The sequence below is a fragment of the Coffea arabica genome, chromosome 2e (assembly GCF_036785885.1).
Source record: "Coffea arabica cultivar ET-39 chromosome 2e, Coffea Arabica ET-39 HiFi, whole genome shotgun sequence".
Taxonomy (NCBI): domain Eukaryota; kingdom Viridiplantae; phylum Streptophyta; class Magnoliopsida; order Gentianales; family Rubiaceae; genus Coffea; species Coffea arabica.
Window position 1 is genome coordinate 69,371,701 of NC_092313.1, and position 25,564 is coordinate 69,397,264.

The window sequence follows — 25,564 nt, forward strand, 5'->3', positions numbered from 1 at the left end:
TTGGTTAAAGAAGAAGATTCCGAGAATGATGTTAACGGACAGTAGTGTAATTTTGTAAAGAAAAATTATTTTACAATCATCTTTTTACCTCATATATATTAAATCGTTACAATAATTTTTTTTTACAAAAAATTCAAAAAAATACAATTCAAAAATAAGGTATTAATTTGTAGAACTATTAAGTAGTTATATTAATCTGTTAATTCAACTCTTAGACTCGTTTCTTTCTCTCTTGTTGATGTCTTTTAAATCGGACATTAAGCAAATAACAGAGTAGCCTACAATCCAAAAAAAGGGAATGTTATGGCAAAAGATACCGTCCTCCTCGTGCATGGTCTCGAGCTGAAAACAAGGGCATATGGTTAAATTGAAACTTGACTAGCAACAAAAATGAAAATGACTGCTAATGCATAGAGACAATGAAGTGAAGTGTGGAGCACGCTGTGTTTTGTTGTAATATTTGGGGATGAAATAAAATCATCCCGCCATCTTTGACTTGGCTCAATTTCTTCATTTAATAGCCAGCCATTGGAGTATCATATATGACTTTATTGGAACCCGGCTCAATTGTGATATCTGAAGAATTTGGCATTTCATTCTTTTTCAAACGGAACCTATAAGAATTTATTCTCACTTTCTATTTTAAATTAAAATTTGAAAAATAAAAAAAAATAATAAATCACTACTGGCTATGAAGTCCTACTATAGATTTTTTTTTTTTTTTGCTGACGGAGTTGGTGTCCGGGTCAATCCTTACGGGGCCCGACTAATCTCACTCCGATCCGGGAGGAGAGGCCCCATCTCCCCGAACACATTAATCACGGGACTCAAACTCTTGCGGGTACTGGACATCAGCTCCTAAGGAGGCTTGCTGAGATCAATCGAACTGTCCATGAGGGGCGAACCACAATTGTAGCAAATTGGTGGGAGGTAAGGTTCGAACCCTTGTCTCCCACCCCACTAAAGCCTTAAAGGCTCGGTGGTTTCCTACTATAGATATTCTCAATTCCTCCACTAGCATATACTAGAATAGGAGAGGGAATGTAGCTTCTGCACCACTTAAAACACAAATATATTATATTTCTTTGTAGGTAATTACTAGAGATGTAAAAAGGTCAAAAAACAGAACAGCTTACTCTAATGCCAAACTCCCTTAGAGTGCATGCCAACTGGCCAGAAGAAAATATTTTGACTTTTAGTAGTAATTTTTAGTGAAGCTGAATTGAAAGAGTTTGATGCTGTTTATCTAATTTTAAATAATTGTAATGCAATTCCAAATAGGGATTTTTTTTTTTTTTACTTTACTCTACTAATTGATTAAGGAGATTGCATTCTTGAAGAGGGTAAGACTTTTTTTTTTTTAATAAAAAAAGGTTGAATGCATAGTAGAATGAACAAGTAGTGTTGCATTTTTTTTTTTTTTGAAAAAAAAAAGCATTTGGTGAATGAGTAAACAAAATTTTATACCATTAAATAACCGGGGAAAAAATTCATTTTTAAAAAGAACAAGGGACCTCATGTCTTAATTACCAAACTTGAAAAGGAATATTAAGGCTCATCTCCTTTTTCCCCACTAGCCATTGGAGGGTCAAGAAAATTATTGCATGGCTGCTTTAAGGTGCCCTAGTTGATTGGCAATTGGCCAATTTGAAGTTAAAAAAATTAAAAAAAAAAAACCATTCACCATCAACAATCAACATCACTAGTACTGGTTGGTGTTGCTTATTTTCGACTTTCAGAGTTTTGAGGCTGATCATTGAGTTCACAGTTAATCTACCTTTGCTTTACAAAGCGCGTGCATTTGTGGTGGTAATGCCACGTTAACGTGTTAGGTTATCTTCACAATTTTGTCATTGTCAAATTCCATAACATCAATTGGCTAGCCTTCTTCTTGATTTGAATCTAGCAAAAATTTCTTTCCAAAATGCTCTTGAAGTCTTGTAGTAAAACCGGATCCAAATGAGAACTGCAAGACAATTTTGGATATAGGGCCGACTACGAATGGTGGAGGTTATTTGAAATTGGACAGATTGAAATCAAATATAGGATACAAATTTCAATAGCGGATAACATTTTTATGATCTTGTACGTTCTCATTTTAGTTTCTACATCTGTTGTTGTAGTGTTTACATCTGTCGTCTCTTAGTTCCAACATATTATTGTTCCTTGGATCCGACAATTTTATGTCGTGAGAGAAAATATAGGATATTGATTATAAGAAAGTCTTAGTTGTTTGATTAAAAAAAAAGGGATTAATTTTTCTTACACTGACAGTGTATACACTATCAGCGTTGAATGAATGACAATTATGCAAAATTTAAATTTAAATTTCAACTTTTGAACACATGTCATGAATCCAACGCCTGATAGTGTATACATTGTCCGTGTATATAAGATTTACTCAAAAAAAAAAAAGGTATTAGTCGTTCTAAATGAGACCATAGTTTTTATCTTTTTAAATATTTCACGAGTTTCACAATGTAATATTCTCTTATTTGTGTCAGTGTGCATGATTAATGTAATTTCTGTGCATGATTACTTTAATTTCTGCCCTTAATATAGATTTAATGAACGATGATGAGATGTTTTTATGAAAAGGGAGGCCAAAGTTACCATGCAGGAGAAGTATTTCCTAAAATATACAATTCATGTGGAGGTAGGATTCCTCCAATCTAATGATATGGGAATGCTAATAAAATCTACTAAAATGTACCACAAAAAAGGCACTAGGGGGATGCATCACGGGATGGTAGTGAATTGTATCATATTATTGGCATTTAATTAATGAGATTGCTGTCTTCCTCCTAACTTACAAGTTACAGCTGCATGTCTTGACATGAAAAGAAATTGAAATTTTCCAAAAAAAAAAAGACATTTTGAAACGCCACATATATCTAAGCCAAGAACCTAACTAATACTTGCTAGTAATTGATAACTCTTGCCAAGTTTTTTTTTTTTTTTTTAAATAATACCATCTGTTTTGAATTTATCACTGAGTTCATCAAAATAAAAATATTTTTTTTGAAAAAGGTGTATCAGTGTATCTATTTGGTCTAGATGGGCTCCCTCTTTTCTTTTGTTTTTTCTTTTTTGAAGGAATTTATATATAAATATATATATATATATCTTTTATTGAGATCAGCAAGAAAGTTTACACTAGAACGCCTTTATCAGATCCTAAAACAGTCTTATCCAACTCAGACAAGTGGCAAGGAGCCCCCACACAACTTGCAATTTTCAATTCTTCTCTTTAGATTAAGACAGCATAGATGTTGCCGTTTGTGAAAAAACCAACAAGAAAGACTTCTTCATCAAGTTAATTTTTGTTTGACTGTCTTTTCTTTTTACCACTTAGTAAATTAACCATCTTATCATGCTTCAAATTTTGATTTTTCATTCTCCTGAAAGTTGATTAGACATTATTATTAGTATCTTTCTCTCAAAAACAAAAGAAATCACCAGTAGCCGTATAAGGGATTTTCCAAACAGAAACTACTAAACAATAATAGCTGAGATTCTATGTAAATCTCAAGAATTGAACATTCGTACATTTCAAGAAAAATAGGGACGTTCCAACCTCAGCATGTAAAATGAAGATAAAGAGATGTTGATATAATCATCTTATCCGGAACGCAATTTGGCCTGGTCCAAAGCCTCGAGTTGGCCTGGACGCTATTGAATATTTTAGTTGTTAGTCAAGTCAACTATTGGCTGCCGAACCAGAAGAAAATGGTTTGGTTTGATCTGTTGAAACAAGAGAGTAGACTTCCAAGGACCCCTCTAGAAAGAAGAATAAAACATTCTTGTTTATTTCGAAGTGAAAAGCCAAGTGGTTCGACTTCAAAACCATCATGAGAATACGAATAAGCAACTAGCTTATTGAATTTTACAGAGTATGTTTCCTGTCGCGGTTTTCTACATCACTTGGCAAGAAAACACTCTGAACTTTTCACCCCTTGCATTGCAGTGTAGTTTTGTAGATTTATCGGCTTTTGTGCAGGAAATAGATCTGTAGTTTCTTTGGCCCTTCCTCTTGAACTTTTCAGTGACAAGCCTACTGAATAAAGAATCATGTTCCCAGAATATGAATTTCATCCGTCACTGGACCATACAAACAAAAGCAAAGCTTACACGTTTCCATGACAGCATACGCAAAAAGTTTTTTTTTTTTTTTTTTTTTCACACACACAAACTTGCACATCCATTTATGCATCTGGACCAGCTCCACTGATACTGCATGCATGAACTAAACCTAGCCTATTATTAATCGTAGGGTTAATTATAAAAACTCCCCCGAAAGTTTAACCGGTTTGCACTTTATCACCTAATATTATTATTTTTTCTCACTGTACCTCCTAAATCGTTAGTCAACTATAATATTGCATAATGGAAATGCCAAAAAGACATTGATACTCCTAAAGGCTAATTACATTAAATTCCCTTAAAGTATAGCTATTTTGTACTTTTTTTGCTGACAAGATTTTTCTCTTAATTTGGTTATTCGTCCCTAAAATTATTAATCAACTCTAATATTTTGTAAAACTCAACGTAATTTTTTTAGATGCAATAAAAATTTTTTTAGAAAAATTTAGCAATTCAAATAAATTTTAATAGTATCTAAGCACGGTATATTAAAAGAACAACTCTAAACATTTTGAACTCCAAATCAACCATGTTTCTCTTTTTTAGTATTATCAATGAAAAAAAATTTATACTTCCATTTTTAAAAAATATATAGCTATTAAAAGAAAAGTTTAGCTGAATGCATATTTCTAAAGAGAAATTGACAATATCCCGATCATTTTTAGACTTTTTAAAATATTTTTGCATTTTAATTTTTTAATAATAATTTCTATTTTTTCCCACTATTGAATCAATTGGCAAGATATTCTCCTCAATCTAAAAAAAGGTGCAATTATGGAATGAAATTTAACTAGGACCATATATATATACATTATAATTTATTAATGTTATGTTAGGAATATTATTTTTTAGATATTAATTGTTCTGGGTATTATCAAATATTAGAATTCATTAATGATTTTAGTAACAAATAAACAAAATGATAAAAAATGATGTCAGGGGATAAAGTGCAAAACAAGCTATACTTTAAGGGGATTTACCGTAGTCAACTCTTAGGATTATAAATATGTTTTTAACATCACTATTACACAATGTTAGAATTAACTAACGATTTAGGGGATAAAGTAAAAAAAAATAACGTTAGGGAATAAAGTGCAAAAGTGGCTATACCTTAGGAGGAGTTTTTGTAATTTGAAGCATTGCATCGTGTCAAAGGCCACATTTGGAACCATATATGCCCCCCCAAAATTAGTTGAACACCTTAATGTATTTATACAAGAATGTCAATATTACTGCTAGATTTGGCATAGACATGGAGATAAGAATAAATACTAACCCAAAAATAGAGAAAAACAAGAAATTATATACAATTGTAAAGAGTTGAGACACGAGTATCTCATTTTCTTTTAAGTGATTCAAGATGTTGTGAAAAACAATCAATTACAACAACAGTTTAACCATTCTTACTATCACTTTCACTAGTTTGTAAAGCTAAACAAGCATAACTCTATTTTTTTCTACAATTACAAGTATCTAACCTACTTATACTCTATGAAAAGACCATACAAAGGCTTATATGGTGGTTGAAGATAAATTACCAGATCAGATAAGTGCACTACTACACCCTTTGAGTTTTTTAAGAACAAAAAGACTACACTTCTTGTTTGATGCACTAGATGGGATTTGAAACCCTAATCTAGTGCATGAGAAAGTTTTAAAGAGGCTCTCCCTTCCCATTGGATCAAGGCCAAATGGTTATTTATTATTGAAAATCTGCATCCACGCCAGGTTAACGGATTTAACCTCACTAATATTTATTAGGATTATTATCACTTTATCCCCTTAACGTTTAGTGTTACTATTAATTTTTCCCCCTTAACGTTATGTTTTAGTCATTTTATCCTCAAAACTAATGGTCAAATTTAACGGAGTTTATTAATTCAAATGACAAGACATGTTTAGCCTTTAAAATTATTATCACTTTACCCCCATAACCTATAACCTTCTTATCAATTTGTCCCCTAGAGTTATTTTTAAAACAATTTATCCCACCATTAAACCAACTTAGTAAGTTAATAAACTTTAGAAGATTGTACCCTCTTTTTATATAATAAAAACATTAAAAATTTTAGCCTGGCTCTTCTTCTTTTCAGTATCAAGAAAAAAAGTCAAAACATTAATCTCTTTCTTTTTAGCAATCTTATTAATATTGAAAAAAATCGAAAAATAGGGAAGGGGGAGAGAGAGAGAGCTCAATTCTTTTTTTTTTTTAAAAATACAAATAAGAAAGAATTCATTATTTTTATTATTTTAAAATTACTTTACTTTTCTGTTTTCTATCCAATTCTAATCCTAATCCCGAGGATATTAAAGTAATACGATAATATTAGATTTTTCCTTATTTTCTTTCTTTACAAAATCTAATTTCTATCTCCTTCTGTCCTATCTCTTTTTCTTTTCCTAATATTAATAAGTATGAAAAAAGAATTTGATAAAATCCTTTTATTATTATGTTTTTGGAACTCTTAGAGAGAGAAAAAAAGGAAGAATAACTGTTCTAATTTTTTCTATTTTTAATTTTATATAAAAAAGGTAAATACATTTAAAAAATTTTTAACATACTTGTTAGATTAACGATAGGGTAAAATATCTAGAAATAATGTTAGAGAGTAAAGTGATTGCGTCACTAAAATTCAAAGGGATAAAGAAATAATAACAATGTAGAAATGCTATAAGATAAAAGGATATTTTTGTCAAAAACTTATTAATATGCTGAATTGAATCATCTATGAGGTGAAGTGATTAAATGATAATATTAGGAGATAAATTAATAGTAGCGATCTAATTTAAAGGAATAAAGTGATAATAGCCCTATTTATTATTGAAAACAAGTATTAACTCACTAATACTTTTTTTTTTTTTTACTAAGAGAAAATAAATCTCTCAGTTTCATCAGGTTCAAGTGGATGAGATTAAAAACTCTCTGTGACAAATTGTTTTAGGCCTTTGGAGATGTGCAGTCGTTAAACTCGTTTCTTCTTTCTACATGCTATAGCGAAGGCGATCAACAGCTACAAGAACATAATTCAAATTACACAACTCACTGTCTATACTTCTTAGGTTCAAAAAAAGAACGTTCAAGCTTCTAAAATTTCACAATGTTTGCACATTCAAATCAAGTAAAAGGTACGACTCTTAGGGTCCGTTTGTTTCGGGTGAAAATGTTTTTCAGGAAAATATTTTCCTAATTTCCCGTGTTTGGTTGCACAAAAGTTACTGAAAACATTTTCCTATGTAAAATATTTTCACTCATCTTATGGAAAACAACTTCCCTTCCCAACTTCCTGAAGTTGTTTTCCGAAATGCATGCATCTTGCCTGTAGTATGTTCCAAACTTACTGAAATCATCTTGCAGTATGTTCTTTTTTTTTTTTTAGTGTAAACAGGAAGACTCGAACCCAAGACCTCTTCCTTACACTCCCTCCCCCGTACCACCCAACCCTCCCCCTAGTATATTCAAAATAAAAAAAAAACCTCATCCTGCTCATCCTATGCTAGTAATTAATTATGTATAATAGGGACATTCTTTTCTAGAGAAACTTTCAGCAGTGAGAGTGCAAGATATATGTCACAATAAGCATTGCATGTGATTGATATTTGACACTAAATGAAGTAAGAAAATATTTTCAATAAGCTAACCAAATACCTGAAAATGATGAAAGGGAAATGATTTTCATGGAAAATTACTTCCACGGAAAATATTTTCCCAAGGAAAACATTTTACTTCCAACCAAACAGACCCTTAACCCTCTAATGCTTGTTTCAGTGAAGAGTTTGGAAAGCCAATTTTCTCAAAAAAATTTCTATTTTTTCCGGACGAAATATTTTACTACCGAACATAAACATAGTAAAATTAACACGAAAAGAAAACATGAATTACAAACTATTTCTGGACTGTCCCATCACAGAGCTAAGATTGTCAAAATCTCTGTAAGCTGCAAAACATCTACGTTACAAGACAGTGATGTGATGCACTTACGCATACGACTCTCTATCAATATATATACACTCCGCACAAAATTGGCTTCAAGTTTCTGTCGAGTTTCCTTGCTCCTTGGCCATTGAATTTATAGGGAAGAAAATGGATAATCGATTGACAGGACAAATTGAGACTACCTCATGCTGCTTTGAAACTTTCAGACAGGACTTGGTAGTATTGTATTTGCTGCACAATAAAAACAAAAAGTTACCTTTGTTATCGCATATTTTTTTTTTTTCAGGACGAAGCTATAGTTTAGAATCAAAATTGGCCATACTTTATCTGAGACAGATGGAGAGATTTTCTCCAGTGCCCGCTTAAAATGCTCATCTTTGATGGTCCATGGTGTGCCGTCCGAACTCGTGTTCTCACACAAGAGTTTGTCATGAAGGGCAGCCATAGCAGCCTCATTCATCTACATAGAAAACAAACTCAATTTAGAGACATAAGATAGCTCTTTGTAGCAACTTTCATGGACCTGAAGGGCAGGAAGATGGGTATAACGAAAAGGAAAATGAACAAACCAGTGCAGAAAGGTCAGCTCCACTCAGATTTTCACAAGAACTGTCTCTTCCAATTGCCATTAAGTCAACCGTGGCATCTATGGGCTTCTTCCTTGCAAGAGCATTTAAGATTAAACCACGTTCATCAGCAGTAGGCAGTGGCACGTACAAAAGCTTTCCAAACCTTCCAGGTCGAAGGACAGCCCTGTCCATGACTTCAGGCCTGGAAATGTTTAAGCAAAATAAGAAAAATGAAAATGAGGTGAAGGCAGCAATAGCAAATCTGACACTGATGATTCGGCTGTGCAGCAGGATTGGATACACAAAAACCCAAGAGAAGACATAGCTCTCACCTATTTGTTGCCCCAATTACGTAAACACCCCTTCGTTGTTCAGCACCATCTAGCTCTATCAACAGCTGCAAAGTTACAGAAGAGATTAACTTTAAGATGCAATACTGGGAAGCAAATATGAGACGAATGACAATGTTATTAGGCAAGAGAATACTTCAAATATGTCATAACAAACATTTCTCACCTGGTTCAAAAGCCGCTCAACAACCCATCCCCCTTCTCTACCACGCTTTGTTGTCAATGCATCCACCTGATAGGGCAGACAAAAGCAACAGCAGAGTTGCAAGATCAACTCCCATAGAAGTCTCCCAGATATTGCAAACAGAAATTTCGAAAAATCAGAACGCAACATCCTGCATTAAGTTCTACGGCAGACAATAAGGGAAAGGCACTGAAATGTAAAGCATTCTCCCCCACAAAGGGAGTTTAACAAAATAACCACCTGAAATATCCCTCCATAACATAAAAGAAGACCAACTAAAAAAATTGTGGAAAAAGAAAATCAATTAAACAATATCCATATGGATCATAATCCACTTGGTAACAAAGTGTTGTCTATGTACTCAAGCCAAAAGATTTCTGACAGCTAAAAGTATATTAGACATATACTAGTGCATGCACGCACGCATATATAACCAGTTTCAAACGAGTTGAACAAACCTCATCAAAGAAAAGTATGCATGGAGAACATGTCCTTGCACGACTGAATACAGTCCGTACTGCCAACTCACTTTCACCAACATATTTATTGAGGAGCTCAGGACCCTATAGAGAAAAACAACAGTTGAATATTCTACCAGAATGTAATGCATTGGTATTTCATTGATCAATAGGAAATCAAAACAGAGAGATGAACCTTGATATGTATGAAATTTGCTCCAGCTTCATTAGCAACAGCTTTAGCAATCAACGTTTTTCCACAGCCTGGAGGACCATAAAGCAAAAATCCTGTCTCTAAATCAACTCCAAAGTCCTGAAAATAAAATAATAAATTTAGTAGCCTGACACTATTGTACAGGGAAAAAGGCAGAGATTTGTGCAGAGATAATTTCAGCATTTGAGAAGAAAGTGTGGCTAATACTTTACAGCAAGAAGACAAAAGCTGAGGCAAAGAGATCAGAAATAAACTAGGGAAGCCCCAACTATGAACAAAGTATAATAATGCACTATAAAAACAAGTTCATATCAATCATCATCATCATATACAGGAAACCTACACACTGGAGAAATATCAATAAATATTTTCATACGGAGAATATTACCAAAAACCTAAATAAGAAGAAACCAATATGTAACAAGATGAAACTTCCCAACAAAGAAGTATTGCCATGAGTAAAATACAAAGTCCAAATGCAAATGTCTTGTCTAATTAAATTGGCACATATTTAAAGTACAATCACCAGTGTAACTGTTTTCAGTCAAAGATAAATTTCTACAGTTTTTCAGATTCTGGGCCAAATGTTTTCCCTGGCTTCTCATTTTGATTCTAACAGATGTACTATTTACTGGAACAAGGAAAGAACTTCAGCTCTAAGCATTCATCTGAACAGAATATACCCGGAAGCCTTGGAAAAGGACTATACACTTGCTATTTCATATGCATAAAAGGAAATGACAATATACTTCCTGTTATAAAATTAATTAACTTGTAATTATAAACTTAACCTCTATGCTGTCTAGATCATCAAACTAATAGAATCTTGGTATTCAGTTTCAGGGGGAAAAAAAGTTAAGGCATTTGTACCTCATATTCTTCAGGAAACTTTATACGCCTAACTATATATCGGTCAAACTCCTGTCTTAACAGATGGAGCCCTCCAACATCCTCCCATTTCACATTGGGAATGGCAGAAAATCCTTCTCTCCTAGAAGATGGTTGGACCATCTTAGCCGCTCCCTGTAACCAGTCATGTTTAGCAATTTTCAGCACTATGATATTAATCAGCCAATGGCTTTTAGAGGCACAATATAATATCATAATAATAATAATACCAGCAGAGGTCGGCTACAACTATAACTTTCAGAAGGCAATTTGATATTGAAAAAGAACTGAATAGCAAATTAATTTCCCTTGATCAGGCACAAAATTCAATAAGTTATTGTGGTTCCTTTCTCCCTATTCTTCTCTGCCCTTTCAGGGTAGATAGGAGATGGACATCTGGAGGGAGGTAGTGCAGAATCAAAAAACATAAAACTGATGATGTCTGTGAATGGACAGAACCTGCAGCTGCTAAGCAAAAGGTTCAAGAATTAAAGCTTGTGGCACGGAAACTCAGATGCCTATACAACATTCAGAAAAAGTATAATACATTCGAACTCAAGAAGCAGGATCAAGGCAAACCAAGAACATGATTTAGCAAGCTTAATTGCATGAAGCCAATGGATAATGGAGGTACAATTGCAGAAGCCAAAGAAATTGAAAGTAGAGTGCATGAGTAACTCATGTAAATGAAAACAAATCAAACATATTTAATAAAATTGCAAGCAGAACTCTAAAGGGTAAAAAAAAACATCAATATTGAGAATCACAGATGAAGAATAAGACAAGGGACAATTATGCTCTCGATGACAATTACCTCAAAATCAGCCATGGTGATACTTAGCTTTTCCATTTCTTCAAGTGACCATGGGTGCTTCCACCACTCCTCAGCATATTCACCATCCACATTCTCTTTGGAAAGCTCGTCCTTTCTGTGGTCTATAATTCTCTTCATTGCAAGATTGCCAGCCTTGTTGGTGAGCGCCGCCAGATCGGCTCCAACAAACCCCGGAGTAGCTCTAGCTATCTTCAGAAGATCAAAGGAACCTTCGACTTTAAGATTGCTTGTAAGCACTGAAAGAATCTCAACCCTTGCCTTTTCATCTGGAACACCCAAAACAATTTCTCGATCAAACCGTCCAGGCCTCCTTAAAGCAGGGTCAACAGCATCAGGCCTGTTTGTAGCTCCAATTACCAAAACATAACCGGGTCTGGCATCAGAATTTTCCGAATCTGCATTTCCATCGGCAGGTTTCACAATTCTGTATGATTCATCCATGCACGTCATCAACTGTGTTACAATACGCCGTTCCATTTCACGCTGCAGATTTTCTCTTTTTGAAGCTATGGCATCAATCTCATCAATAAATACAATTGAAGGTGCTGTCCTGTATGCTTTTGAGAATAGCTCCCGTATGTTTTCTTCTGATGCACCTGAAATACCCAGATGATACAAGTTGAATCAAACTTACAATTAGGATGAAATGTAGAATTCTTCTAAATAAAGATAGGAAAAGTAAAACACAAGAATTGAAATTTTAACGAATTACAACTATGATAAGAAGTTAAAGCTTGAGCAAATGAATAGCTAGGATAAGAAGTTACCAACAGAGCAAATCACGAATATGATTTTGAGATAATCTAATATCAACATGCAAAACTAACCAATGATGTCTCACACAACTATCAGATGAGAATCCAAATTATCGTTGCATCTAATGGCTCAGTGTGCCATATCACTTTTCCACCTAATAGCAAACAGCAATAAGCAATAAATCCCAGAGCTAGATGAAAAAAGTTAATCACCCAGGACTCAAAAATTCAAACTTGACGGTTCTTGCATTGTTAAAATTGCTTAGTTACCAGAAAACTGTACCAGCATTTCACAATTAACCTTCTTAAAGATGTCTACCTATCAATGTAACCATATATTACACTTCCACTGAATACCATCGTTTACCTGAAATACCAGACACCAATTCAGTAGCTGAAATTTTATAAAAGGGAACACCAGTCTCATTAGCAATAGCATGAGCCAGCTTAGTCTTCCCACAGCCTGGTGGTCCATGCAACAAAATTCCAGCCATAGGCCTCACTCCAAGATGCTGCGGCAAATGCGGATGATACAGTGGGACAATCACCTCCATCTTCAACTCCTCCACCACTCTACTCATCCCACCTAAATCCTTAAACTTTGGCCCTTTAACACCAGCACCACCATTATCACTATCATTATTCTCCCCTCCTCCTCCTTTTTTCCTCCAATCCCTCTTCTCAATTCGCCCTTCTTTCACCAAATCAACTTTCTGATTGCGCTTACTAGAATTATTATTAACCACCTCCATTTCCACCACTGCAACATTCGCGGCCACTCCTTTTCGCTTCCCAACCCCCTTTCCTTTCTCACCGTACCTATCCCTCAGCTGAGACTTCATCAAATCAAACTCCGGCTCATATTCCTCCCCATAAATCGCATCTGAGGATGAAGACGATGAAGTTGAAACCTCTTCTTCGCTAGACCCCGGCGAGACACTAGAAACCCCAGTTTCCTCAACCCCAACATGCCGACGACTATTAATCAAATGCTGCATCTCCATTTGCTGCAATTTCGCCTCAGCCTTATCCAATTTCCTCGGCCTCTTCTGCACCCGGTCGGACCTATCATTTTCACTTTCACTACTACTATCACCATCCTTATTAATGACAGAATTTGATTTCCTACTATTGCTGGCGGTTTCTTCGAGGAGGTTGCGGACGTGTCTAGAAAAATCCCGGAGCTTCGTGCGTTCGTATCTGGGGTAATTGGAGCGAAGGAAGCTCACCAGCTGGTCTTCGCTAGGATTTTTGATCGGGCAGGATGCTATATCGCGTAACAGGGATTTTCTGAAAATTGAAGACGAAGATTTGCCGCCGCTGCCGGGCGTTCCTTGCCGTCGTCTTCCCATACGCATTGGAATGGGCCGCGGGTTTCTGATTTGGGTTAGGAGTTGGAGGGACAGAGACGGCAGTTTGGGCGGTTGGAGGCGGGAAAGAGGAGGGTTTTAGGTTTCCGTTGGTGGGAGATGGAGGAAACGGAAATGCCATACGGTTTAAAAGGTTTAAGCCTAAGATTTATTACTGCCTTCATTTTAAATTTTTACCGTTATAGGGTGGATTAAGGTTGGAAATGGATTAATTAGGGTACTTAATTACATACAAATCCTTTTTTTTTTTTCCAACTCTTAATTACTGCCTTCATTTTTTTTTTTCCAACTAAATTTATTTCAAAGAAATTAACGTGTGACATGTCTTAACAAATACATATTAGATAAGACTTATAATAACTTTCGTTGAATTAAAATAGAACTTTGCTCTGTACTTAAATTTTTAATATTTTGTCTAGAAATATTTTTTTGATTATAAGCTGCATCAAGACTTTCAATAGTTTAATATAATTAGAAATTTTCAATTATTATTATTAGGTAATTGAACATTTTTGTTTTTAAAATATTTTTGGAATTTTAAAATATAAATTTTAATGAGATTATGATATTTTATTTTAAAAATTAAATATCTTAATTAATTTAAATAAATAATACATAATTTTTTAGCATTAATATTAATAGGCTTGAGAATTGTAATTTTAAAATGAACAATATATTATTGATGAAACATATATAACTTATAATACGGAGTAATATAATTATAATTATTATAAGATGCTAAGTACTTTATAGAGGTGAGCTCAACTCAAACTAAATTTTGACAAACGGAGACTTCCCAATCCGACCGACGGCGAGAAAATGGCAGAGGGAGACGACCGAGAACAACCACCACAGCCGCCAAATAGCAATGACCAACGGCCAAAATTCGTGATAAACATACCCTCATACGAAGAAGCGATGGAAAGCTCTCAGCCCAGAACGGTGCCGTCTTCTTTCTTCGAACCTTCTACCTCTTTCTCTCAAGCCTTCAATTTCCTCAAGAATTCGGATTTCTACTCTCCGCCGCCTCCGCCTCCGCCTCCTCAACCTCCCTCTTCCGCCATTCCGAGGTATTCCCTGTTTCAGTTGCATCCTCATGAATGCAATAACTTCACCATTTTCTTTAAATTTTGAGTTTTCTTGTCCTTATTTCTTAGGCAAATTGGTCAATCTGAGGGTCCTTCAACTTCCTCAACGCCGTCGTTTTCAGCTTATGCACCTGTTCCCAGTCGAAATGCCATCCTTGTAAGCCATAGACAGGTAACAATCAATACTTGCATTAAGAATTATATAAATAAAAAGATTTATGCTTTATGTATTACCAATATTATGACTAGGGAATTGTTGTTGGCATTATCTTGTTTGTTAATGGCACTTCTCTGGACTACTCTATCAATGTAAAAATGCTGAAGGAATTTGTCATCAAAGAATAAGGTTGTGCAAAGAACAATTTCATGCTATTTTATGTCAATACTATACTGTTTTCTCTTCTTTTTTTCTTTTTTTTGGGGGGGGGGGGGGGTGGAGGGAGGTGGCTGGATTTTTTATTTTGTGGGGAGGGGTAGCACGTTAATCAGTAAAAAAGTCTGTAATTTTGACTGCAGTCATGAACTGCCTAATCTTGAATGCTTTCTTGCAAATTTAGAAACTTTCCACGAGCTTTTCTGCGTAATCCGTGTGTGTTGCAATCAATCTTTGGATGATCATATTTTTGAATGAGGATCGTTTGTTGGTGTGGTCTTACTTTTAATCAAATGAATCCGGAAATGGATTCACTAAATTGCAAAGAGTCACACTTGCCTCGCTTTTATAACCAAGTTGATCTTGTAAGAAGAGGGGTGTGGCATGGGTTATTAGGCCACGAGATTTTGACAAAAATTTTACATACTCTAAGGAAGGAAGATTTATAGTAGATTCTTGTATGGTTGATATCTATTGCATTGCAGCATTATAAAAGCATTTGGTTTTTGCCTTGATTGAGCGCAAATGCATTCTTCAAACTGCAGACTGCACAGTCCAGTCCAGAGTTTTAGTGCTATAGATTATGAATCAGGTTCATTGCCATATTCTAAGTGACTGAACTTGTAGTGTCTCTTCTGAAACTTAGCTCTGTGTATTTAATTATCCTTTTTTTGTTAATTTTGTTCACATGCAGAAGGGAAATCCTTTGCTGAAACATATAAGGAATGCAAGATGGTCATTTGCAGATGTCGTTTGTGACTACTCATTAGGCCAGAATGCTTGTGCACTCTATCTAAGGTTTGGAGTTCTTCCTTTTCTTCACTTTTCCCATTGCTTGAAGTTAAAATTTCATTATTACTGTTATGGGGAAAATAGAAAAAGCCATGTCAAGAATAACTTAAATTGTAAAGATAGTTTACTTCTGCTGTTAGCATTAGACTTTTATTCTGGAATTTATTTCTGTAGGACTTAAATCATAATTTTGCCTGCAAGGGCTGGTTTAGTCTGCTGATATTTCTTCTCAATACATTGGAGCTAGCTAAAACAATGTCAATCCATGACAACCACAATGTCTCTTCATTTGTAGTTGTTGTCTGGTTAACCATACTACTTAAGCTTGTGTCAAGTTGGAATAAATTGGATGACTGAGAGTGGTGTTATCATCAAGTGAAATTCAGCTCAACTCTGCTGTTGGAGATATTAACTGCCTAGAATGATGCATAGAAAAACTTATGTGTGCATTTACTTTACTATGTTAATAAAGTCTAATTCAGAGAACTGTCATTTTCAATTTTGAGATGCAACCTGAATTATTCTCTTGTATGACATCCTGGTGAACAAGTTTCTTTACTTGTAGCCTTAGGTATCATCTACTTCATCCAGACTACCTTTATTATCGGATAAGGGAATTGCCGAAGAACTTCAAGCTTCGTGTAGTTTTGTGCCATGTGGATGTTGTAAGGCCCGGCAAACAATTGTTATTTTATTATTTTTATCTTACTGTTATTAATCTTTTTTTTTTTTTCCCTTTTGGCATTGTAGGAGATTTTGTTTAATTTCCACTTGTTGTGCATGAATCTCATTTGCTAATAGGTTTCTTTGGTTCCAGGAAGATGTTGTTAAACCTTTGCTCGAAGTCACAAAAACAGCTCTGCTTCATGATTGCACTCTTTTATGTGGTTGGAGGTACCTTCCTGAAATGAAATGTGTAGGAAAGTTGTTATACCCTAATGATTTTCTTTTAGTTGGAATCATCTATCATTTGGATTCCAGTCGTCTGTTGTATCTGAAGCTCAAGTGGATGATGGTGGCCTTTTCTAAGTCTTTATTAACATGCATAATTATTACCTACAAGATTTAGAATGTTTGAGGAATCAGTATTATTTTTGAAAGTACATGAGTTGCATATAATCAACCCAAATGGATCATGTACTTTTATTCATTATCTGGTGAAAGTTCTTTTGCCCTCTGTTGAAACTATTTTTGAGTGCTAGAGAGCTTCATTCTCCTAATCAAAGTCACTGCACTTGTCTGTGTTTTTTCAGCTTGGAAGAGTGTGGTAGGTACTTGGAGACAATAAAAGTTTATGAAAATAAACCAGCAGATCTTATTCAGGGCCAGATGGACTCAGATTATTTATCACGGGTAAGAATAATAATGAGTTCCTTGATTTGATGATCCATTTTATCTGAGAATGAACATTTAAACTTACTAATACTGAGCATATATATATATATATATATATATATATATATCAAAATGGAATCTTTCATGGTTGTTGTTGGATTCTGATGCTGAAATGAGTTTACCTTCTATTGCAGCTAAATCATGCTCTGACAACAGTACGGCATGTTAACAAGACAGATGTTGTCACTCTTGGCTCTACATTTGGGGTATGCTGGTACAGTTGTGATTTGCAAGTAAAGGCTCTCATCATATCTTAGTCTGTTTTTCTAAATTAGTTGTCAACTCTTCCAGTCCCTGTCTAACATTATGGACGCATCGATGGAGGATCTAGCTCGTTGCCCCGGCATAGGAGAACGCAAGGTGCTTTGTAAATTTATTGTCATAATTGGAATTGGCAAACTATATTTTTGGCATGGCTGCTTATACAGTTTTGCTAATTAAAATGGTCATACGAGGAATGACATATTGAAAATGTTCTATGGTTATGTGTCTGTTGTCAGAGTGTCCCAGTCATTGATGCTTCTTTTAACTCATTTGGGGATGTTGAATGCTTCTTCCCTTGGGGGATGTTGGAGGATCTTAATCGTTGTTCTTCAACATTATATAATCAGCTGTTAATTATGCTTCAGGTGAAACGGCTGTATGATACTTTCCATGAGCCTTTCAAGCGTGTAGTTCCCATCCGTCCATCTGTTCCAGAAAATTCTGTCCATGTCAATGCCGAAGCAACCTCTGCAAGTGAAAATAAGGAAGATGACAAGGAAATTGAGGATGCAAATAAGAAGAGGAAGAAAGAATCTGAATTAGCCGTTAAATCAGCATTGTCAGTTGCTTTTGCAAAATACTCTGACAGAATTGGTAGAAAGAACAATAACTCAGAAAAAAATGAAACAGAAGAGGAAAGTATTGCTACCGTGGAAGCAAATGACGAACCAATGTGTATCGGCAAGGGGCCTGCAGGTCAATAGAAAAACTTATCTAGGATTTGGTCCCCATCCAATGTTGCTGTTTTTGTAAGTTTATGGCCTTGGGTGACTCTGTTGTTGTCATTTTCTCCTTCTGCATTCCCTTATCTGCCATCCTCCTGCGTCCATTCCTTCTCACAATACCAGCCCGCTGAGTTAGGCATCTCTGAAATGTTGAAATGTAGGTAGTTTTTGTACATCACAAGTTGTAGGCAATTTATACTTTGTGCTGTAACATCTGTAACAATTTTTTCTTTTTCTTTGGACAATGGCAACTTCTGTAACTTATGCAGAAATAGATATTACGGAGAAATTTCCATTCAAAAACTTCAAAATTGCTAGACATAGTCAGAATTAGAAAATATTGCCAGAGAAAAGAAGGTGCTTTGAGTTACTCTAGAGATATTAAAGAATTTCAAATGGAAGCTTGCAGGCTTTTCGCCTCTAATTTTTCCTCAACAAGGATCGCTTTTCAATTCCGGGAAAGTGACACGAAGTTTGTTGACAAAGAAATATTACTTAATAAGGGAGATGGAAGAGGAATGGGGTCTTTACATCTTTTAGAGCAAAGCTAAGAGGAATGGGGTCTTTACCATGATTAGCAAGTAAACAAAAGCGAAGTGTTTCTAACATGTCTCTGGCAAACCTCACGAGACATCTCCTCGTTACCAAACCAAAACCAGGAAATATTCGTCTGAGCTGTAACCAGTTTTATTTTTTCCTAGTGTTGTGTTTCCCCTCTTTTAGTTCTTCTTATCACTTGTTACCATCTAAAGATTGCTATCTTGAAATGGGGTCCATTTACATCATCTGCATCCCCTCTTCAATAGTGCAGTGTCATTGTCTCCCAGAAGCAACTTATTCTGACAAATCCCTTTTGCATAAAAATCCAAGAACTGTCTGTTATGTACTGGATCATTTTAATGCCAATCAAGCAACTCTGCTGGATTAAGGTGCTCTGTAACAATCATAAGACAGCCTCCATAATGAAAATGAAAAATAACCTAAGGTATGTATACTTTGCTTAAACCTGTGGATTCTAAATTGCCTAAGTTGATTAGAAGAATTTTCGGCTACTGGAAAACATATCTGATGCTCAGAGCTATGCTAAAAGGCATTTCAATGGCAGGGAGAGTTTTAAACATTCTTGTTTTATCTTAGAAAGACGGTGTTGATCTTTGAGATACAACAGTAATTTATGGCCAAATTTTGTTCCTTTATCCAGGAGTAATTCATTGTGACACTAGAATGTATTCGTGAAGAAGTTTAGAAGATGATGAAAGAAGCAGAGCAAATGAAGTTGTTAACAATTCTGTGTACAATGAATTTGAATATAAGTAAGAATTATATATTATTTTTCAACCTCCTGTTTATAGAGCCAAAACGGATTTCATCTACCAAAACAAAATATACAAGACTTATCTGGTATACAAATTTATATAATTCACCCTGACTGTTATCTTTTTTATTGCTTCAGATTGCCTCGCTGATTTCATTACTTCCATTTTGAGCGTTCCAATCAGCATTCTCAGAAAGGAGCTGTCATGATAGAGCCATGGGAGAGAACCTATACAATTTCTGAATAGGCCAAAGAGTTGATTCTGTGAATTTTCTTTGCAGTTGCAACTCAAAAGTGCTTGGAATGGACAAGATATGGGAGGTTCATAGTAGTATGTTTCTGATTTCAAATATCTCAACTTCAGCAGTCAAATGGCATTACTTTCTTGGACTGACCGATTGAACAGATCTGAAGGAACCAGAGGGACATTTAGATGAGAGAATCTTGACCAGAGGGATTAAGGACTGCACAACATCTGTCATTAAAGGGCGATAATCTGCTTCTGTTTGCACACACATGGCTGCTATAGCAGCTATCTGAGAAAAGATAAAAGTTAGCAGAAAAAGCAATATTTAGTTGTTATACTTGATAATCAGGATTTCGTCATTAGAAACTAATCTCAACTTTACCTGAATAAGATCCTTCTTGGAATATTGGCCTTGCAGTGCTGGATCAACCATTTCCACCACTTTTTCTCTGTTAGTTAACCTTGGCAGAGCCTGTAATACATGGAAAGACGAACATTGAAGCTTTTGAGAGTTGGGATAAAGTCATGACCACTTATATAGCAAAATTCATTTCATTGTTGACAAGAGTCAGGTACTTGTTCAAATTCCAGGGATTATATGGGAGCGGTTCAAAGGGGCAACGTTCACACTACGGCAGGAGGTGTACAATAAAGCCAGATTAGTATATAATGGTGATCATCAAGTACAGGACAATGAAATGTACTTTGAAAAAAAAAAATTCACAAAGGACATCATTACTGACCCATGACACAAGGACATGCTCTCCAGGAGGGCGCTTGGTATCAATTGGTATGCGGCCTGTCAAGAGCTCCAGAAGAACCACGCCATAGCTATATACATCTGATTTTGTAGTAAGCTTGCCAGTTGAAGCATACCTGCAGCATTTCAAGGTTCAATGCAGGTTCAGTCAGCAGAAAGTTTGAAGAAGCAGGCTTAGAAATGGATAAGTAAACAAGTGTGTGACAATGTGTTAAAAACAGGACCACAGGTGCAATTTAGTTTCTTTTCTGAGGATGAATTGAATTGCTGCTTTAACCATAATCCTTCAATGACTAGAAAAGACAGAAAAATGACTGTGTACCTGATAGGGACCTTATTTGCCTTTGCATGTGCATACTTGTGTGAGAGTTGCATAATAATTGTACAATATGTTACAAACTTACAATAGAAGATGGACGTCTGACATGTGATGGATTCAAGAAACTTACTCCGGGGCCAAATATCCGGTGGTCCCTAACACGCGCGTCGAAATGAGACCATTCAGCTTGTCTGATCCTATTTTCGCCAACCCAAAATCAGAAACTTTGGCTCTGAAATTTTGGTTCAAAAGAATGTTACTGCATTTGAAATCACGGTGGATGACTGATGGGGTTGTGTATTCATGCAGGTATTCAAGGGCTCTAGCACAATCCAGTGCTATTCTCAACCTTATTCCCCAGTTCAAAGTCCTACCAAATTGAGGATTGGAAGAGTGAAGAAGCTGCTGCAGAGTTCCAGTGGGCATGTATTCGAATATTAGGAGCCTGTGATGTTGATCAGCACAATAGCCAAGAAGCTCCACTAGGTAAGGTGAGTGCAAGCAGCTAAGTAAATCCACCTGCCAAAGCACAAAAAGGGACAACTTTAATTTCCTGTACAGATTTGAAGGAGTTCATAGTTTTGTATTTATTTGCAACATTACAAATATATATGATAAGATTAGGGAGCACTATCACTTCAGTGGATTTTTGTCTTCATTATTTCAGACCCATGTGCCTTTGTTTGAGGGAATTCATATGCAAGTACATGGTATACACTTGCAAATAATGGGGGATGAGGGAGTAACATTCCTGACACGTTCTATGAGGCAAGAAGGTAACAAACGGCAAAATTGCAGCAGAATGAGGGGTAGTGTACTCGTGTGGGCATGTGAATGAATGTACCTATGGCTCTTTAGTTTCTTTCTTCTCTCTCTCTCTCTCTCTCTCTCTATATATATATATATATATATATATATATATTTTAGCAATTTTGGGGGAGAGAAAAGTCAACAGCTAAAGTAATTGGAGCAGTTTATCCAACTTTGAGTTAACTTATAAGAAGCTGTTAGTAATTTCAAAACTGTTGTTTATGCAGTATTATAATCACAATCAGCCACTAAGTCAACATCCTACAAAATATAGCTTTTTCTCAAGTCATATTTAATATTTGATAGCAACTATTTCTACCTTAAAGGTTGGGTTGGTTGGTTATGGTTCATGTGCAGCTAACCATTGACTAGGATAGGATAACACATCTCCACCTTTTGCATGAAATCAGCCATACCACAGACAAGCACCCATCAAATAAGTTCAATTAGGATGTTCAAGAAAGCAATGGCTGGACCAATGCCAGAAGTACCATTAATTTTTTAGGCAAATATCTCACTCTCCACTTCCCTTTATTCCCCACTGTATTTAGCCAAAGAGGGGAAAATACCAAAAACAAAAAATCTTCGAGTGAGCGGACAGGTGAGTTTAATTGACAAGCTTATGTAGCTTAAAAAAAATGGATACGAAAACTAGCAGCAATAAATGAGGTCCACTAACCTCTAATCGAAAGGCACGTTCCCCTTGTTTCCCTTCTCTGTGCAACATCTTAATTGCAGCGACAGTCCCATCACTCAAAATCCCTCTATACACTACCCCATACCCTCCATTTCCTATCACATTTGCTGCACTAAATTTGTTTGTAGCAATCTCAAGCTCTTTGTAAGTAAAAACTTGTACGCCCCTAAGCTTGGATGCAGCCATATTAGTTGCACTGCTTCCATACAAACATCCGCCTTTGACATCTGCTCCAATTTCACCAGCAAAACATATACCCATAGCATTCAAGAACAGATAAAAAAGTGTACAAAAACAAGCAACTAAAGCAGGGATTTTTGCATTATGTCTTACCTGGACTTGAGCCTATGTTTATAGAGCTGTGAGCAACGAACATGCAGTCCTTGTTGCTGATGATGCTTCCGCTTTTGGTGCTGCCATGGCTCTTGTGGAACTGAAGTTTTCGAAGCATTATTACTAATAGAAAGATTGCTAGGAGTAAAATGACTATGAAGATGGGAATGACTATTAGAAGGATGGTGGTAGAAGGAAGAGCAGCGTGATGATGGTGATGATCAGGTTCCAAATGGTGGTAATTTTGGTGTGTTTGGGAGTGGTTTTGTCCTGCAAATTCAGGGATTGCAGGAGCTGAAATGGTGCTGTTTTCCATGAGAAATGCAGAAAAGAGTGAATGAATGAACCTAGCCAGAAGAAAAGAACACGAGAGAAAGAGAGAGAGAGAGGACAAAACGAGTCGAGTATTGTTGTGAAGTGGAAAGAAAGGCTGCAATTTTGAATATGTAGTAAAACAATTTTGTTTTCTTTCCTAGGATGATGCTCCTATATTGGTTTTGCGACCACATGATCCATATTAAATTGTAGTATTATTCTCCTTCTTAAAATGTTATATTGCCTCTATAAGCCCATAGTTTACCTAAATTGATAATTCCATAGAGCGTGTATCATGATTGTTGAGTGCTAGGGAATTGTCTGTACTTGAGTTTGTCTCTTATGTTGTATTGAGTACAGGGTCAAGTCTTTGTCTTGCGGTGAGATAAAATTGAAAGTTTTCTATGCATTTCATGGCTGTACAAGCAAGATAGATAGCATATAACCAAACTGTAATCTGCACAACTTTATCATCTAAATACATGTGAAACTTCGAAGCAATCGACAGTTGAAATGGACTTGTAATATATACCATTAAGGAAAAGGATTTTGAACATATATGGTGGTTAATAATCACTGCATGTATAAGAATGTGTTCAAACTGATCTCCATCACCAAAATCATATACTACTGAGGATGACTTCAAGTGTCTCAAATAGGTTTGAGACACCGAAACTACTTTTGGTTCTGACTTCAAATCTCAGATCATGAATCTACTATATTTGAATGATTTTAAATGCACTGATTCATTTTAAATACACTGACAATGTATATATTAACACCCTAATATATAAACGCTCTTTTAAAACTATACTAGCTTCATTATGATATAATGAAATAAGTCCAGTTTCTTCAAATAAATGCCCCACTTAGTCACACATTTCTTCAAGAATAAATCCACACAATTAAGAGTGAAAAATCCGGAAAACCCCTAAACTATCACCGTTATCCACTTTTAGCCCTTAATCTATTTTTGTCTCCAATTGAGACCTGAGCAATTAAAAGTGCATAGTTTAAGGAGTTTTAACCATTTAAGACATAAGTCAAAAGGAACTAAATTAAAGAGCATTTTTGTCCAATCTTAATCAAAAGCAACCGAAACTTAACAAAAAGCATCAAGAGTAGGAGCAGAAGTTCTAAGAAAAGAAAACCCTTCATTTTTCTTAAACTCGACATCAAATTTCTCCTCAAAATTCTCAAATTCATTGATTTTATACCTAAGAGAGACATGAAAAATTTGATGAAACTTTGGCCACCTAAGTATGAAATCAATGAATTTAGAAATTTTGTGGAGAAATCTCACGAAGAGTTTAAGGAAAATGAGAGTTCTCTCTTCTCAAGATTTTTACTTCTGCTCTCCATACTTTTGATTAAGTTTCCGATACTTTTAATCAAGATTGAACAAATATGCTCTTTGGTTACTTATGTCTAAAATGATAAGAAGTTCTTAAACTATATACTTTTAATTGTTGAGAGGCCAGTCGAAAATAAAAAAAAATAAATTAGAGACCAAAAGTGGACAACGATAATAATTTAAAAACTTCCCAAACATTTGACTCTACAATTAATTAAGATGGCACTTAGTAACATTTTATCTGTGTTATATGAATGTATATTACAACAGATTTCAAAAGTTGTTCTATATTAAAAGGTGCAATTCCATCCACGTATAGTGGAAGCTAGTGGCAGGGCTCCAGATTCTTGTTTTGGCCTTTAAAAGAAAAAAAAATAAGAAAGAAAGAAATCCAGATCCAACTTGACCTGTGACCTGCGTCACAGGATATTCACAGGATATGATGAGAAACATAGGGCGTTGACCTACGACCATCAGCCGGTGGCTGCACTGGCAATGCATTGATTTATTGCGTCCACATGCAAATCGGACGATCCGGAATCTGTGTTCCGAAAGTCAATTGCTGCCCTGAATTTTAGGGAACCCAATTACATTCTCCAGTCCGGTCAGCTTCAAACGGATTTTGGAATATACAATCACAATGCGGATTGTAGAGGGCAAGTAACAACCAGTGGGATTCGCTTAATTTGAAATTGAAAAAAAAATTCTACAATAAACAATTTTTAATTAATTAAATTTTGATATATTATTATTTTAATGTCTACATTCACTATACTAATACATTCATAAGTTCGAGTTTGCAAAAGCCCAAATCCATTCCAAAACCCTTCCTTCCAACCCTACAAAAAATAGAAATAGAAGAGATGATAGCCCAAAACTATCTCGTGCCAGAGGGGAGCAGAAAGTTTAAGTTTTATTTATTTATTTATTTTTTGAAAGCAACCATAAAGTTTAAATTAAGGGGACCAATTTTAATTCATGTAAACTAAGTAGATAACATAAAATAATTTTAAACTTTTACGGGGCCAAAATTTTAAATTTTTTTAAAGAACATTTTTTCAAAATTTTCAATTATCT

General features: G+C 35.3%; 3 protein-coding genes across 4 annotated transcripts; 1 reads left to right on the top strand and 2 right to left on the bottom strand.

Moving 5' to 3' along the window:
* Window positions 1-7,996: 7,996 nt before the first annotated feature.
* LOC113732793 (cell division control protein 48 homolog C-like) lies at window positions 7,997-13,824 on the bottom strand. Its single transcript, XM_027258768.2, has 10 exons — window positions 12,698-13,824; window positions 11,555-12,171; window positions 10,723-10,875; window positions 9,835-9,951; window positions 9,639-9,743; window positions 9,163-9,228; window positions 8,979-9,043; window positions 8,647-8,848; window positions 8,400-8,537; window positions 7,997-8,308 (listed from the first exon to the last, which is right to left on the bottom strand). The coding sequence occupies exons 1-10, from the start codon at window positions 13,686-13,688 to the stop codon at window positions 8,261-8,263; spliced, it is 2,502 nt and encodes an 833-aa protein (XP_027114569.1). The 5' UTR covers window positions 13,689-13,824; the 3' UTR covers window positions 7,997-8,260.
* A 600-nt stretch (window positions 13,825-14,424) lies between these two features.
* LOC113732795 (DNA excision repair protein ERCC-1-like) lies at window positions 14,425-18,626 on the top strand. Of its 2 annotated transcripts, none has more exons than XM_072080804.1 (9): window positions 14,425-14,770; window positions 14,858-14,960; window positions 15,856-15,959; window positions 16,504-16,618; window positions 16,771-16,847; window positions 17,207-17,306; window positions 17,483-17,554; window positions 17,640-17,708; window positions 17,978-18,626. In XM_072080804.1, exons 1-9 carry the CDS (start codon window positions 14,520-14,522, stop codon window positions 18,314-18,316), a joined length of 1,230 nt encoding a protein of 409 aa, XP_071936905.1. In that variant the 5' UTR covers window positions 14,425-14,519; the 3' UTR covers window positions 18,317-18,626. The 2 variants fall into 2 exon arrangements, with proteins under 2 accessions (XP_071936905.1, XP_027114572.1); XM_027258771.2 differs by having other exon boundaries at window positions 14,426-14,770; window positions 16,519-16,618.
* A 1,013-nt stretch (window positions 18,627-19,639) lies between these two features.
* Window positions 19,640-23,267, bottom strand: LOC113732794 (probable serine/threonine-protein kinase PBL7). The gene is made up of 6 exons (XM_027258770.2): window positions 22,819-23,267; window positions 22,468-22,712; window positions 21,109-21,497; window positions 20,643-20,775; window positions 20,282-20,371; window positions 19,640-20,188 (listed from the first exon to the last, which is right to left on the bottom strand). The coding sequence occupies exons 1-6, from the start codon at window positions 23,132-23,134 to the stop codon at window positions 20,030-20,032; spliced, it is 1,332 nt and encodes a 443-aa protein (XP_027114571.1). The 5' UTR covers window positions 23,135-23,267; the 3' UTR covers window positions 19,640-20,029.
* Window positions 23,268-25,564: the final 2,297 nt, after the last annotated feature.